This window comes from Myotis myotis, unplaced genomic scaffold, assembly GCF_014108235.1.
Source record: "Myotis myotis isolate mMyoMyo1 unplaced genomic scaffold, mMyoMyo1.p scaffold_m19_p_6, whole genome shotgun sequence".
NCBI classification, from domain to species: domain Eukaryota; kingdom Metazoa; phylum Chordata; class Mammalia; order Chiroptera; family Vespertilionidae; genus Myotis; species Myotis myotis.
In genome coordinates this window covers 28,730,005-28,743,579 of record NW_023416368.1, presented here as the reverse complement: position 1 = coordinate 28,743,579, position 13,575 = coordinate 28,730,005, and the positions used below count along the sequence as shown (strand labels likewise).

The 13,575-nt window shown below is 39.3% G+C and overlaps 1 protein-coding gene across 7 annotated transcripts in view; it reads left to right on the top strand.

The window, feature by feature from the left end:
- LOC118657918 (ankyrin repeat and KH domain-containing protein 1) overlaps positions 1-13,575 on the top strand; it is a 129,534-nt gene that overhangs the window by 115,708 nt on the left and 251 nt on the right. For 2 of the 7 annotated variants that reach the window (XM_036312631.1, XM_036312627.1), the window contains 5 exons: positions 3,756-3,932; positions 5,006-5,257; positions 6,066-6,241; positions 6,915-7,079; positions 7,349-7,824. In XM_036312631.1, coding sequence (XP_036168524.1) covers positions 3,756-3,932; positions 5,006-5,257; positions 6,066-6,241; positions 6,915-7,079; positions 7,349-7,408 — 830 coding nt within the window. In that variant the 3' untranslated portion in view covers positions 7,409-7,824. Of the gene's footprint in view, positions 1-3,755; positions 3,933-5,005; positions 5,258-6,065; positions 6,242-6,914; positions 7,080-7,348; positions 7,825-10,607; positions 10,718-11,006; positions 12,765-13,575 lie in introns of those variants that run through there. The other 5 variants (XM_036312630.1, XM_036312626.1, XM_036312628.1 and 2 more) reach the window with 5 other exon arrangements.

Here is a 13,575-nt window from a genome sequence, read left to right as displayed (position 1 = left end):
TACATTAGATGGAGCTGGTTGAAGGAATCCATTCATTTTTCTTTATTTTAAAAAGACCAGCTTAGATTTAGCTATTCATTCCTCAAAATCAGAAATTAGTTGCTGAGGAGTTATAAGAAATATATAAGCCCAGTGTTGGCTTGGAGATATTTGGAAAACCAGAATCTATTTTCTGGATTCTAAAAGCCAAATTTCACTCCAATCTGCACTATTCTGAAAAACCAATTAGTAACTGTGGCAGACATATAATAGGGGTAAGTATTACTGCCACTAAACATTTTTACTCCAGTTGGAAAACTGTCCCATACACTATCCTTCCTTTTTGCTAATTATGAATTGATCTATGTTGTTTAAAATTTGTGAGTTTATGGATATGGTAGAGCCTTAGCTTTCATATCTGATATGTTTCATTTACTTGTTTTTTTAGGAAAATGTAGCTGTTGTATCTTCTTTCAAATAGAAATACAACCTTACATGAGACCATCTATGGTCCAAAATATTATCTTAGGATTTTTTTTTCTTTTTTATAAATAGATATCTATTTTAACATTTCATTTTGGGGAAACTGAGGTTCTCAAAGGCCCCAGAATAAAAGAATTCATTGCCAATGCTCAGGCTGTGATAGAAGGCATTATTAATTCTTGACTTGACTGCCACTAATACGTGAATTTATATAGTACCTTAGCCAGAGTTGGACTTCAGAGTTCTAATTTTCCAGTGTTTGAGTCCTTTAGACTTCACATATTACATCCCAGAAAATGTACAGATTATGAATGTCTCGGGGCGGGGGGGGGGGGGGGAGTAAAGGAAATCATCTATTTAGTTTGGTTTTGGGACCTGAATTATTCAGATCCATAATATCAAAATAACTTATTGCTAATTAAAATAATAATAAAAAACAAGCATTAATCCTGGGGTCAACATTTCTTAATTGCCTGTACTATTTCTTTTACTGGTGCTCTTCTCTATGGATAATTTACTCTCCTAGTTTACAAATAAAAATATTTAGGAAGATGAGAAAGGATATGAAAAATTTGAAACCTCAAACACTGCTGGTGGAAATTTAAAATGGTACAGCCACTGGAAAAAGTTTGACATTTCCTCAAAAATTAAACAGTTACCATATGTTCTAGTAATTCTACTCCTAGGTATACCTAAGAGAAGACAAATGTCTGCGCAAAAACTGGTACATAAATGTTCGTAACAGCATTATTGATAATAGCCAAAAAGTGGAAACAACCCACTGCCCCTCTAATGATAAGTGGAGAAACGAAATGTGGTATAGTATCTATAGTAATAAAAGCATAATATGCTAATTAGACTGGACAACCTTCCACACAAAGCCAGGGTTACGAGGAAAGCCCAGTTCCCAGTGCCTGACAGTGGCCGGAGGGAAGCCCAGGTCCTGGGTGCCAGAAGGAAGCCAATGCCGGCAGCTGGGAGAATGTTGTGCATCGGGCCTCTAGTGTCTATATAATGAGATACTATTTTTATTATCATATATATATATATATATATATATATATATATATGATATATATATGATATAATATGATATATATATGATATATGATATAATCATAATCCTATATGATAAAAGGCTAATATGCAAGTCAACCAAATGACGGAACGACCAGTCACTATGATGCACACTGACCACCAGGGGACAGACACTCAGTGCAGGAGCTGCCCCCTGATGGTCAGTGCACTCCCCCTGTGGGGAGCCAGGCTCATGGCTGGCTAGCATAGCGACGGTGGCGGGAGCCTCTCCCGCCTCCATGGCAGTGCTAAGGATGTCTGACTGCTGGAACAGGCCTAAGCCAGCAGTCAGACATCCCCCGAGAGCTCCCGAACTGTGAGAGGGCGCAGCCTAAGTGACCACCCAACCATCCAGTAGTTATGATGCGCAATGACCATCAGGAGGCAAATGCACAGTGGACAGGCATGGAAACATGGAACAGACTGATGAATCTCAGAGGGAAGGGCGGAGGGCAAGAAGAGATTAGCCAAAAATCTTATATGCATACTAGCGGCCCGGTGCATGGATTTATGTACTGGTGGGGTCCCTCAGCCTGGCCTGCGGGAATCAAGCCAAAACTGGCCTAGTGCACAAATTCACGCACCGGTGGGGTCCTCAGCCTGGCCTGCGGGGATCCAGCCGAAACTGGCTCTCCAACATCCCCCGAGGGGTCCCAGATTGCGAGAAGGCACAGGCCAGGCCAAGGGACCCCACCAGTGCACAAATCCATGCACCGGGCCTCTAGTTTCTATATAATCAGATAGATATAATAGAGAGAAAGGAAGTACTGCCCTGGCTGATGTTTCTCAGTAGTTAGAGCATCAGTTGGGGCACCTGTGGGAGGTAACCAGTCAGTGTGTCCTCTCTCACATCATTGTTTCTTCCTCTCTTTCTCTCCCCCTTCCTCCCTTGCCCTCTCTTCCTTCCACTCTCTGAAAAGCAATGGAAAAAATATCCTCAGATGAGGATTAAAAAAAGAAAAGAAAAGAAAGGAAGTACTGATTTATGCTACAACATGGATGAACGTTAAAAACAGTATGCTAAGTGAAAGAAGCCAGTCACAAAAAACACATGTTGTATGATTCCAATTATATGAAATTTCTAGACTAGGCAGGCAATCTATAGAGACAGAAAGTTTATTAGTGGCTACTTAGAGGTGGGGATATGTGGTAAAGGACAATGGAGATTGACAGGTAATGTATGCAGAGTTTCTTTTAGGGTAGGCAAAATTGTTTTAAAATTGATTGTGGTGGTTGCACAATCCTGTGAATTATAGAATTTAAAGACAAACCTCTCGCCCTAACCAGTTTGGCTCAGTGGGTAGAGCGTCAGCCTGCAGACTGAAGGGTCCTAGGTTCTATTCCGGTCAAGGGCATGTACCTTGGTTGCGGGCACATCCCCAGTAGGGGGTGTGCAGGAGGCAGCTGATCGATGTTTCTCTCTCATCGATGTTTCTAACTCTCTGTCCCTCTCCCTTTCTCTCTGTAAAAAATCAATAAAATATATATTTTTTAAAAAAAATTTAAAGACAAACCTCTGAATTATATACTTTAAATATAAATAATACCAGCTTGAAAGAAATTTTGACAGTTTTTTGTTGATATTAACTACTTTTTCCTGAAATGAGCACCTATAATCCTTTTCCATACCCTTGTCCCCTTTCCCAAATACCTTCTCCAGAGAAAGAAATGGAATTTGAGAAGACTGTTAATTTAAACTTATACAACCTAGATAAAAACTTTCATATAATTTGTAACTGGTTTTTATTTATCAGATGGCATACTGGAATTATCTTTAATAGTATGCTTTTCCTCCCTGTTAGGAATGAAACATTAGTAGGTTTTGTTATTCATCTTCCATAAAAAATGACTACAGTATAGATGCACAGCTGCGCTTTGAGATTTTCCCCAAAAGCAGAAGTTATTGATGGGTACCACTTAGTCACAACATACACTCATTTCATGTCCCCTCCAGTGAAAACTGATCTAGCTGGTAACGGCCATTCTTAAACATTGGCATCACTTTTCTATGTCTAGTGCTGTTTAGTGATATCCTTCTGGAATGCAAGAAAAAAATTGGTTTGGGCCATACAGCACATAGTAAATGGGTTATTTTTGCTATGATCTATGAAATTAACTACATGCTTTCTCCTTTTTAAAAAGGAATTAATTGAACCTTGAATTTTCCATTTTAAAGCCTTGGCTAATTTGGATGTCTTGGGCCTGTTTTATTTCAGGGTTACCATCCATTGACCCATCAGGCAGCTCCCCATCTTCCTCTTCTGCTCCTCTGACAAGTTTTTCCGGCATACCAGGAACACGCGTTTTCCTGCAAGGGCCAGCTCCTGTTGGGACTCCTAGTTTCAACAGACAACATTTTTCTCCCCATCCTTGGACAAGCGCCTCAAACTCATGTAGGGATCCTGGAGGAACTCTTCCCAAAAAGTCTTGAATAAGTTATTAAACCATTTGTTTCAGGGAGCCCTATATTTTAACTTTAGTATTCTAAATAGTATGCAAATACCTAAGGTTTGTACTGTAGTCATGTCAAAAATCGTCAGTCATTTGTAGGATAGGAAACTTGAGAAGAGTCAAGCTCTTCTTCCAAGCCAGAAATGTTTACACTGGGACTTGGATCAAGAAAAGAGGTAGTTAAAGTAATTTTATAAAAGGACCGTTTGGGGACAGTATTGTGAAATAATTTCTTAAGTCTGAAAAGAAGTTGAATTTATGTATTTGGTCAGTGTGGTATGATTCCTCATTTATTTATTTATATATTACACTTTAGGCATTATTGCAATTTATAAGTAAAAGTATACCTCTATTCTGACTTATTTATTTCAATATTTTGAATAGATGAAATTCTAACAGTGCTTGAACGGGATTTTTTAATTTTTTATTTTTTTAATGAGCATCATGAGGTAGACAGTGAGTATTGGCCCTTTTGATGAGGAATACTTCCCGTATTACCTGACAGCCCCATTAAGAAACAAAGCCATGAGTTGAATCCTTTGATGCTTTGCTAATATTTAACTTTTCTTCCTTATTGAAAAGAAAAGGACTGTAGAAAGGGAAAAATAAATAAAAACAACTAATAAGTATAGAGGGCCACCAGCTGTTTTCCAGACAGTATGCTAGGTACTGTGCAAACATTGCCACATTTAAGTTAATTTAAAATATGACAATATATATTTTGATAAGATAATTTAGAACTAGAATAAGAATAAATACAGCCTTCTTTCCTAACCTTGCTCAGTTAAATCTGGGAATTTTTTTTAGACTATTTGTTTATACTTCCTATAGGCAGAAGGTAGTGTAGGGTATTGTTTATAGAACTTATATATTCTCATTTGAATGATCTTATAAAATTATGAATTTTTCTTTACAGAACCTTTGTTTTGGAATAGATCTTTCCAACAAGGTTTCTCATATTCTTATCATTAGTTTTTATATGTAATAAAACAATAGAGAAATATTTTGCCACCAGGTGACTCTCCTATTCCATCTGTTTCTTCGGGATCATCTTCACCTCTTTCAGCCACTTCTGCCCCACCAGCATTGGGCCAACCAAAAGGAGGCAATGCCAGTCAGGATCGAAAGATACCTCCCCCCATTGGAACAGAGAGACTAGCCCGGATTCGGCAAGGAGGGTCTGTCGCACAAGCCCCTGTGGGGACCAGTTTTGTCGCTCCTGTTGGACACAGTGGAATCTGGTCATTTGGTGTCAATGCCATGTCAGGTACAGTTACCTTGCCCTCTGTCTGGAGGGATATCTCAAGAAAATTGTGGGATTTTGCCATTAAAACTTAGTTCCTTAAAAGTAAAATTAAAAATATATATATTTTCAACACTTAACAATCAGTAGTGGTGTTTATACTTTTGAAGAATTCAACCCAGTCTCAGGGTCTGGAATGTTATGTTATATTTTATATAATACTAGAGGCCCAATGCACAACATTGGTGCACTGGAGGTGGGGGGGTCCCTCAGCCTGGCCTGTGCCCTCTTGGGAGGCAGTCGGACATGCCCCGAGGGGTTCTTAGCACTGCAGTGAGCCAGCTTCTGGCTGAGCAGCACTCCTGCGGTCAGCGTTTGCCCCCTAGTGGTCAGTGTGCATCATAGCAACTGGTCGTTCCACTGTTCAGTCGATTTGCATATGAGGGTTTTATTATATAGGATATGTAATATATAATAATAATATGTGATCTGTATAAAATAACAAATAGAGAATTGATTAGAAGTAAAAGATTCAAAGTGTATTTCCTTTCTTTCTCAAGTTTTTCCATGTAAAATGGGACAATCATTTGAGTTCTTTCTCAAAGCACCTAATCTTTTGGACAAGGTAGACTGTTTGGGTACTCAAAGGACTTCACCCAGTTTTCCAGGAACTGGGTTTTTTTTTTTTTTATTTGAAGAGGTTATTATGAACATACCCTGAGATCTTCAGGAGAATCATTTTGGTAAAATTAGTATGAAAAAATATCAAGTGGTAATGTTCATTATTTTACCCAAATAAATATCAAACCCTGTTTTCAATTCTTCTTTCCAGAAGGCTTATCAGGTTGGTCACAGTCTGTGATAGGGAACCATCCAATGCATCAACAATTATCAGACCCAAGCACATTCTCCCAGCATCAGCCAATGGAAAGAGATGATTCTGGAATGGTAGCCCCCTCTAACATTTTTCATCAGCCTATGGCAAGCAGTTTTGTGGATTTTTCTAAAGTGAGTTGACAAATATCATTGTAACTTGTTTAATTCTTTGCCAGCCAATGTAGTCACATGTTAAGGAATATTTGTATTGAAATAATTATCCCTTTTGGTGGAACTAGTTTGTTTCCATGACTTTGCCAGATCCTTTATCCAATTTCAAGAGTGGATTGTGTTGTCTCCAGTAGTTTGTCCTCAAACTATCCTGAAGATGCCCCCATCTTCCCAGAAAGTCTGAGAAATTGGATTTTGCTGCCACAGCTTTAGGGCAGCCTCTCCCCCTCAAAAAGCTGGCTGCCAGCTTCCTAGTGCCCTTTTGTCTGCTCTGAGAGCTTTCTGGCTGCCATAAAGCCAGGTTATGGCTGCAAGCAGTCATAGAGAGTTCCACCTTACTTCTTAGTACAAGCTTATTAGTGAAACTAAAATATGGTAAAATTGAGGTATTATATGTGTTCATCAAATATAGGAAATTTCCTAATGATTTGATAGTGGATTTAGTTGTTTTTTTCTCTTCTTGTTGAAAAGTGTTGATGATGCAGATAACCACTTTTGGTTTCTCAACACTGTATCGTGCTGAACTTACAGTATCCTCTGGAGTTCTTTGAATGAAGGAAAACTAAAGAGATTGGTATTATGGAATCATTTTTATAATTACTTGATGGTTAAACCTTTCATTCTGCTGTTTTAGGGTCTGCCAATTTCCATGTATGGAGGCACCATAATACCCTCACATCCTCAGCTTGCTGATGTTCCAGGAGGTCCTCTATTTAATGGACTTCATAACCCAGATCCTGCTTGGAATCCCATGATAAAAGTTATTCAAAATTCAACTGAATGCACTGATGCCCAGCAGGTAAAATTGACTTAATAGTCTTTTATTTTTTCAGATTTTTCATGTCATTCTTTGGGTAGTACAAGTTCTAAATGTCAAAAGTCATGACATCTGATTACCTTGCTCTGAATTAAGTTTTTCAATATCAAGATGATGCTACTCAGCATTTTTTTTCATGTGTATGTATTCTTCCTAGGCAGAAACAGAATTGCCATTGCATTTATATATTCATTTTGTAAATGTCTAAAGATTCCTAATTAGAAATTCCAATTTTTCCTCCCCCTTTTCAGATTTGGCCTGGCACGTGGGCACCTCATATTGGAAACATGCATCTCAAATATGTCAACTAAGTTAGAAGGTCTTATTCTTTAGCCTTGTTTGAGAAACCTATGATCTTGGAAGAACCCCGGGGATTTTTTTTTTTTTAATGTGCCTAACTAAGAAATTTTCTCTGAGGCTTTAGCAATGGAAATTTGATTGTCCATTGTATAAGAACAAAGTGATTTCCTATCCACCTGATTATGTTCTGTGGTTAGTTTAGCCATTTTTGAACTTAGTGCTTTGGCTAAACATACTGAATGCTACTTTTATGAAGAAGAGAATTAGATGATTACCTTTTAGGGTGGTAAATACATGTACAGTTGTTTACATACTTAAAAGGAAAAAGTTGAGTAAATTTCTTGTCATATAGTGGCTCTACTTAATGTAGCCTGTATTAATGTGAAATATTTACCAGAATATTCAATAAAAAGATGAACAGTGTTTAGAAGTGGGGTGTGATCCTTTCAGTAGTCATGCAGGTACCACCCAATCCACAGTCATATTAAACCAGGTTGTTAGTACTATATTTGTAAGAGGCCTCTCACATTTTACACTTTAGAGTCCATTCTCAAACTGCCTTGAAAAACGCTCTTTTAAGACTAGTTATCTACTTATTCTATATTAAACATTCCTTGTTCTTTCTCTTCCATATCATTTTATAAGTGAAAAAGTTTCAAGCCCCTGCAATGTTTCTTATCAGACATTAGCAGATTGATAGGTCATTGACAGGTTTTAGCTCTTTATGGATCATGACTATGTCATGAAGAACAATAGGATTTCAATCAGATGATACTGAACAAACTACACCCAACTATCAACTTCAGGCTCCTTTTGTGCATCCTGACTTTTTAATCTAAATATTTTGGTTTTATGTCTTTTAAGTTTTGTTTGGGTTGGGACATAGAAGGGGTCAGAGATGGCTCCTATAATTCTGTTGTATTGTTGAATCAGCTGAGTAATGCTTATAAATATGTGACTAATTCTGGGCTTAGTTTCAGAATTAGTCCCAAGTATGAAGAGCCAATATGTTTAACAAGCTAATCGTAGGAATACTGGGATTTACTGCTTTGGCCAAACCATAGGCTAAGCCGAGAATCTGATGCAGTAGGATCTGAGTTGCATAGCTCGGTTAGAGCATCATCCCAATATGCCAAGGTTGTGGGTTCTATCCCCAGTCAGGGCACATACAAGAAGCAACCAATGAATGCACACATAAGTGAAAGAACAAATCAGTGTTTCTCTCTCACTCTCTCTCCTATCCTCTCTCTCTCTCAAAAAAAAGAACCATTGCCCTAGCTGTTTTGGCTCAGTTATTGGAGCATTGGCCTGAGGCCTGAAGGGTCCTTGGTTCAATTCTGGTCAAGGACATGTATCTTGATTGTAGAGTTGATCCCGGGCTCTGGTCAGGGCTTGTGTGGGAAGCAACCAATCAATGTGTGATATGTCTCTCTCACATCGATATTTCTCTCTGTCTCTCCCATCCCTTCCACCCTCTCTAAAAATGAAAAACAATATCAATGGGGAAAATATCCTCGGGTGAGAATTATAACTAAATCAAGCAAGCAAGCAAGAAAATGTTTGAGGCTGATAGAGAAGCCAAAGCTCATATCAAGGCAAAGAAGGATGCACAGACAAAAAATAACAACAACAAAAATCAACCAAAAAAAGAAAAAAAAGGATGCACAGAAAAATAGTCATTAGGGGTAGAACCATGCAAGCAGCACTTTTCTACTGTTATACCAACAGTTATTCTTAATCTTCTCTGCCTGGCTCCTAGAGCCACCACTAGATGAGACACAGCATGTTTATTCTGTGTGGGACATACCTGCTTCTTTGTCTTCCATATCATCTTACATATGAGAACTTCCTTAAGCTCATGCCTTATTTTCTAATTTGAGTGGATTTGGAGCATATATATCACTGGTATTGGAAGATTTTGCCTTTTGTCATGCTTGAAAACTACATCGTGTTCTCAAGAGACCCCCTTACCTTAAAGAGGGTAAAAGACCCCTTTGATCACCTACATATTCTGCTGTTTCCATTTATCAATAACAAAAAAATCACCTATTATTAGTGAAATGAATGAAATGACTCTTGATGAAACATATACCAGTGAGAGATGATATTAAGTAAATTATTATTTGGGACAAAAAGGTGAGTTTTGTTCTATCTTAACTATCTATAATGCATTTGAATTATCTGGAAGAGCCCTTTACCCTATCTTCTGCACCTTGAGAACAACAGAAATGAAAAATTATATCTCAGCTCAGGAACTGGAACCCATGAGAAAGAGAGGCAATTATGAGAAACCCCCTAGAAGAATGAGGAAGAAATAGAAGCTGTATAGTTAGTAGTAGTTATTTATCCTCCTCCCTGCCTCTTACCAGCACTGCCTTCTTTCTGACCATTTGGATCCCAGTAGCCTACTCCCCATCCCATTTTGCCTGCTATAACCTCTTCTTCCTCTGTCTTGCCTCTTCCTGGTATTACTTCACTGCTATTTTACCAACCTGAACCTTGGATTAAACCTAGCTCAGGTAAGGACTTAATTACTTTCAAAATATACAAGGGGGATACTTACCTGGTAGGGGAGATACCATGATACAAAATATACAAGGGATTTTGGGGGAGGCAGCCTGGGTACAGTGGAACCAGAGTCAGAAGCCTAAATTATTTCCATTTCTGCCACTTGAAGCTATATGACCTTAGGCAAATCATTTCTTATTTCTGGGTTTCACTTTCCTCATCTGAAAATGAAATTGAATATATTGAACCCAATAGTCTCCTAGTTCTAATACAGATTCTCTCCCTTTTCCTGTGAATGAGAATATATGGTATATTCCAGAATATTGGAAGCCAGTAAAGTGTTTACATTGCTAAAGTTTGAGAGCTCCTACCATTGATTCTCACATGGAATAAAAGCCTGCTGTTGTGGAGTCCATTATTGATTTTGAGATTTTAGTGGAGGAAGAAGAAAACCTTGCACATCAATAGTGAGCCCTCAAGTCATTAAGAAACATCCTGCTGAGACATAGATCAAACCCTATGAGAATAACACCTCTTTCAAGGAATAAAATGATATGATCAAGGTTTCTGGACCCACTTATTTGAGTAGTGTTCAATGTAAAAAAAAAAAAAAATCCAATGTAAAAATAAAATAAAATTGCTGATGTTTTAAGACCCTATAAACCTGTTGTGGCTACAGTGTGCTGACTTGCCCTTTTATAGGCCAGTCTGCTTCCTTCAGTCCCTGCTCTCAAAGGGGAAATCCCACCACCTCAGCTAACCAGAGTGAAGAAGAGAGTTGGACAGCCAATCGTGCCCTCTCCTAACCAGAGGTAAGAAATCTCAGGACTTGGAACTACAGCTTCTATCTGTTCTTATAGATTCTGGTCAAATCCTCCTTCAGACCTCAAAATTAGTATATGAGGGGGTCATCGTATGCTTGAGGTAGCTTGTAGAGGAGAAAGGCTGGTCATATAGTTTCAAGCCAAACAGAGAGGCGCGTTTTGTTTACATGGTTCTGTCCCACTGTTTAAGTAAGACCTTTGGACCACATTGTGATCCCAGGAAGAGGCAAACAAGTCTGTAGGAAAACAGCTTCTGAACACCTTGTTCTCTAACTAGCCCTAGATGTCTTCTACCAAGAAGTGTGGCTGGTTGTGACGTCTTCCAGTGGACCCTGCCCTGGGGTGAGGGGCTCTGATAATGCTGCATTTTCTATTCATTCTCAAAGATTTGTCACCATTTGTCAACAAGCAGGTTCCTTTACCTTCAAACTCCTGTTAGGAAATGGGTGAGAAAAAGATGGTTTTAATTATCCACAACTTAAGTGTGTTAAGACCACTACCAAAAAAGGGCAGGAGCCTGGGATTCAAGACCTAATTTTGAAAACAAATCAAGAATCTAATGATCCAATTGCAAACCTGTTTTCTGATTACTTTTCAACTCCCGTTTTATCTTGATGGTATTGTCCCTTGGTGTATGAACAGAAGATTGGTTCCAGGACTCCCTTTGGATACCAAAATTTGAGATGCTTAAGTCCTTTATGTAAAATGGCATCGAATAATGCATACTGTTTAGCCCTGTGGATTCAAAACCTGGGGATATGGAGGGCAGACTGTATATTGAAAAAAATCTGCACAGTTCAAGGGTCAACTGTAATTTGTCTGGTGGCAGAGACCTGATATTTCCTTGTAGGTTTAGGCCAATCTCTGGGTTTGGGGCATGGGTATAGGTGTTTGTTTTTTTAAAGTTCCCATACTCTAATAGGTAATCAGTATTGATCCATATTGCATAGATGATGATCTGGCTTTCTCTAAAGCCACTACCTATTCTCTAGTTCCCTAGCCCTTACAGCACACAGTGTCTGAAGAAAAGTAAGCTACCAGCAGTCTTATAATAGTAGTACCTGCTGCTGCTATTTTGTAGTATGGATTAACAGAAGGGAGACCTCATTTCCACACTAATCCTTCTTGGAAGCCACTTACACTTCTCTCCTAGTTCTCCTCCTCTGGCTGATCTTTCTCAGCTTCTTTTGGTGAATCCTCTTCCTTCACATGTTGATGTGCCCAGGCCTCTTTCGTTTATCTTCTCACCAAATGATATCTTACCCCTTGCTCTAGGATTTCACTCCACTCAAATCTGCATCATTGGCTCAAAGTTCTCTGAACTTCAGACCAGTGTATCTAGTTCCTTGCTCTGCTTCTCCATTCCATGCACATCAGACATCCCCAATATAAGATAAGACCTTTCCCTTGTGTTCTCTGTTATATTAAGTGGTATTACTAGCTACAAAGATCTCAAGTCAGGAGATTGGGAGATTTATCCTCATTTATCTCCCTCCCCCTTACCCTACCCTTAATCAATCACCTTATCATTCCTCCTCTGTTTATCTGGATCCCTTCCACTTCTCTCAATCCTCACAGTTACTGCCCTTTTGCCTACCCCATTTCACTAGACTGGAGTCTTCACCTTCAGTCCCACTGTTCTCCATCCCATCCCCCTTCCCCCCACCAGACTACTTACTTGCTTAAAAGCTTAGTTGTCAGAAATGGCTCCTCGTAATCTGCTCCCACGCTTTACCCTCCAGCACTGCTAAGACACTTTATTTAAGTATACACTACTTTGTAAGAGGTTTAAAAACATCTTTAGAACATAAAATATATAGATCCTTGATCCCTGAAGTGTGATTCTAAGGACCTGCTGAACCAAGGGTCTGCATCACCCAGGATCTTATTAAAAACCCAGAATTTCAAGTCCCACCCCAGACCTTTTTCAGAATTCTCTTTTTTTAAAAAAATATATTGATTTTAGAGAGAGAGAGGGAGAGAGAGAGATAGAAACATCAATGATGAGAGAGAATCATTGATTGGCTGTCTCCTGCACGCCCCCTCCTGGCGATCAAGCGCCCACCCAGGCATGTGCCCTTGGCCGGAATCAAACCAGGGACCCTTCGGTCCACAGGCCTACGCTCTACCTATTGAGCCACACCAGATAGGGCCAGAATTCTCATTTTAACAAGCTCTCCAGTTATTTATGTGCACTAAAGTTTGAGAAGCTCTGACTTGTAAAATAGTCTTTCTTTTTTTAATTAATGAGTGAAGGAATCAGAGCCAAGGGGAAATCTTACGAAGCCAGAGCTGAAGTAATATTGATAAATGCATGAAGTCAGTTGGTCTGTACTTTATTTGGAGGGTAGGGGGTGTGGAGGTACACTGATTTTAAAGAAGCCAGAAAACAACTGGATGAAGTGATTTTTAGTGTATATAGGTACTAGACTTATTCTCCCACCACCTCTCCTTCCTCCTTTTATATCACTGTGCATCAAAAAACCTTCTAAGGCCTGACTCTCTGGCCTTCCTTTCCAGAGAGTGAAGGAACAAGCACTCGTCACTCGCCCCCTGCCCTTCCTTAGTTTCCTCAGGTTAGGTTAGCTGTGGCTGACAGATCAAAGAGCAGGCCTCTCCTATCCCCCAACCTTTATTCATCCTTCCAGGTATCACTCCTTCCAGAAAACCCACCCTCCATGCCTGCCCTCCCCACTTCAAGCTGTGTACCAGGCCTTCAAGGCACTTTTCACCCTGTACTGTAATTGATTAATGGCAGGCAGTACTCAGCTGCGCTGAAAGGCACAGGCACTGGAATCAGATACAGTCAGGTCTGCATCCCAGCTTCCTGGGGCTCCTAGAAGATA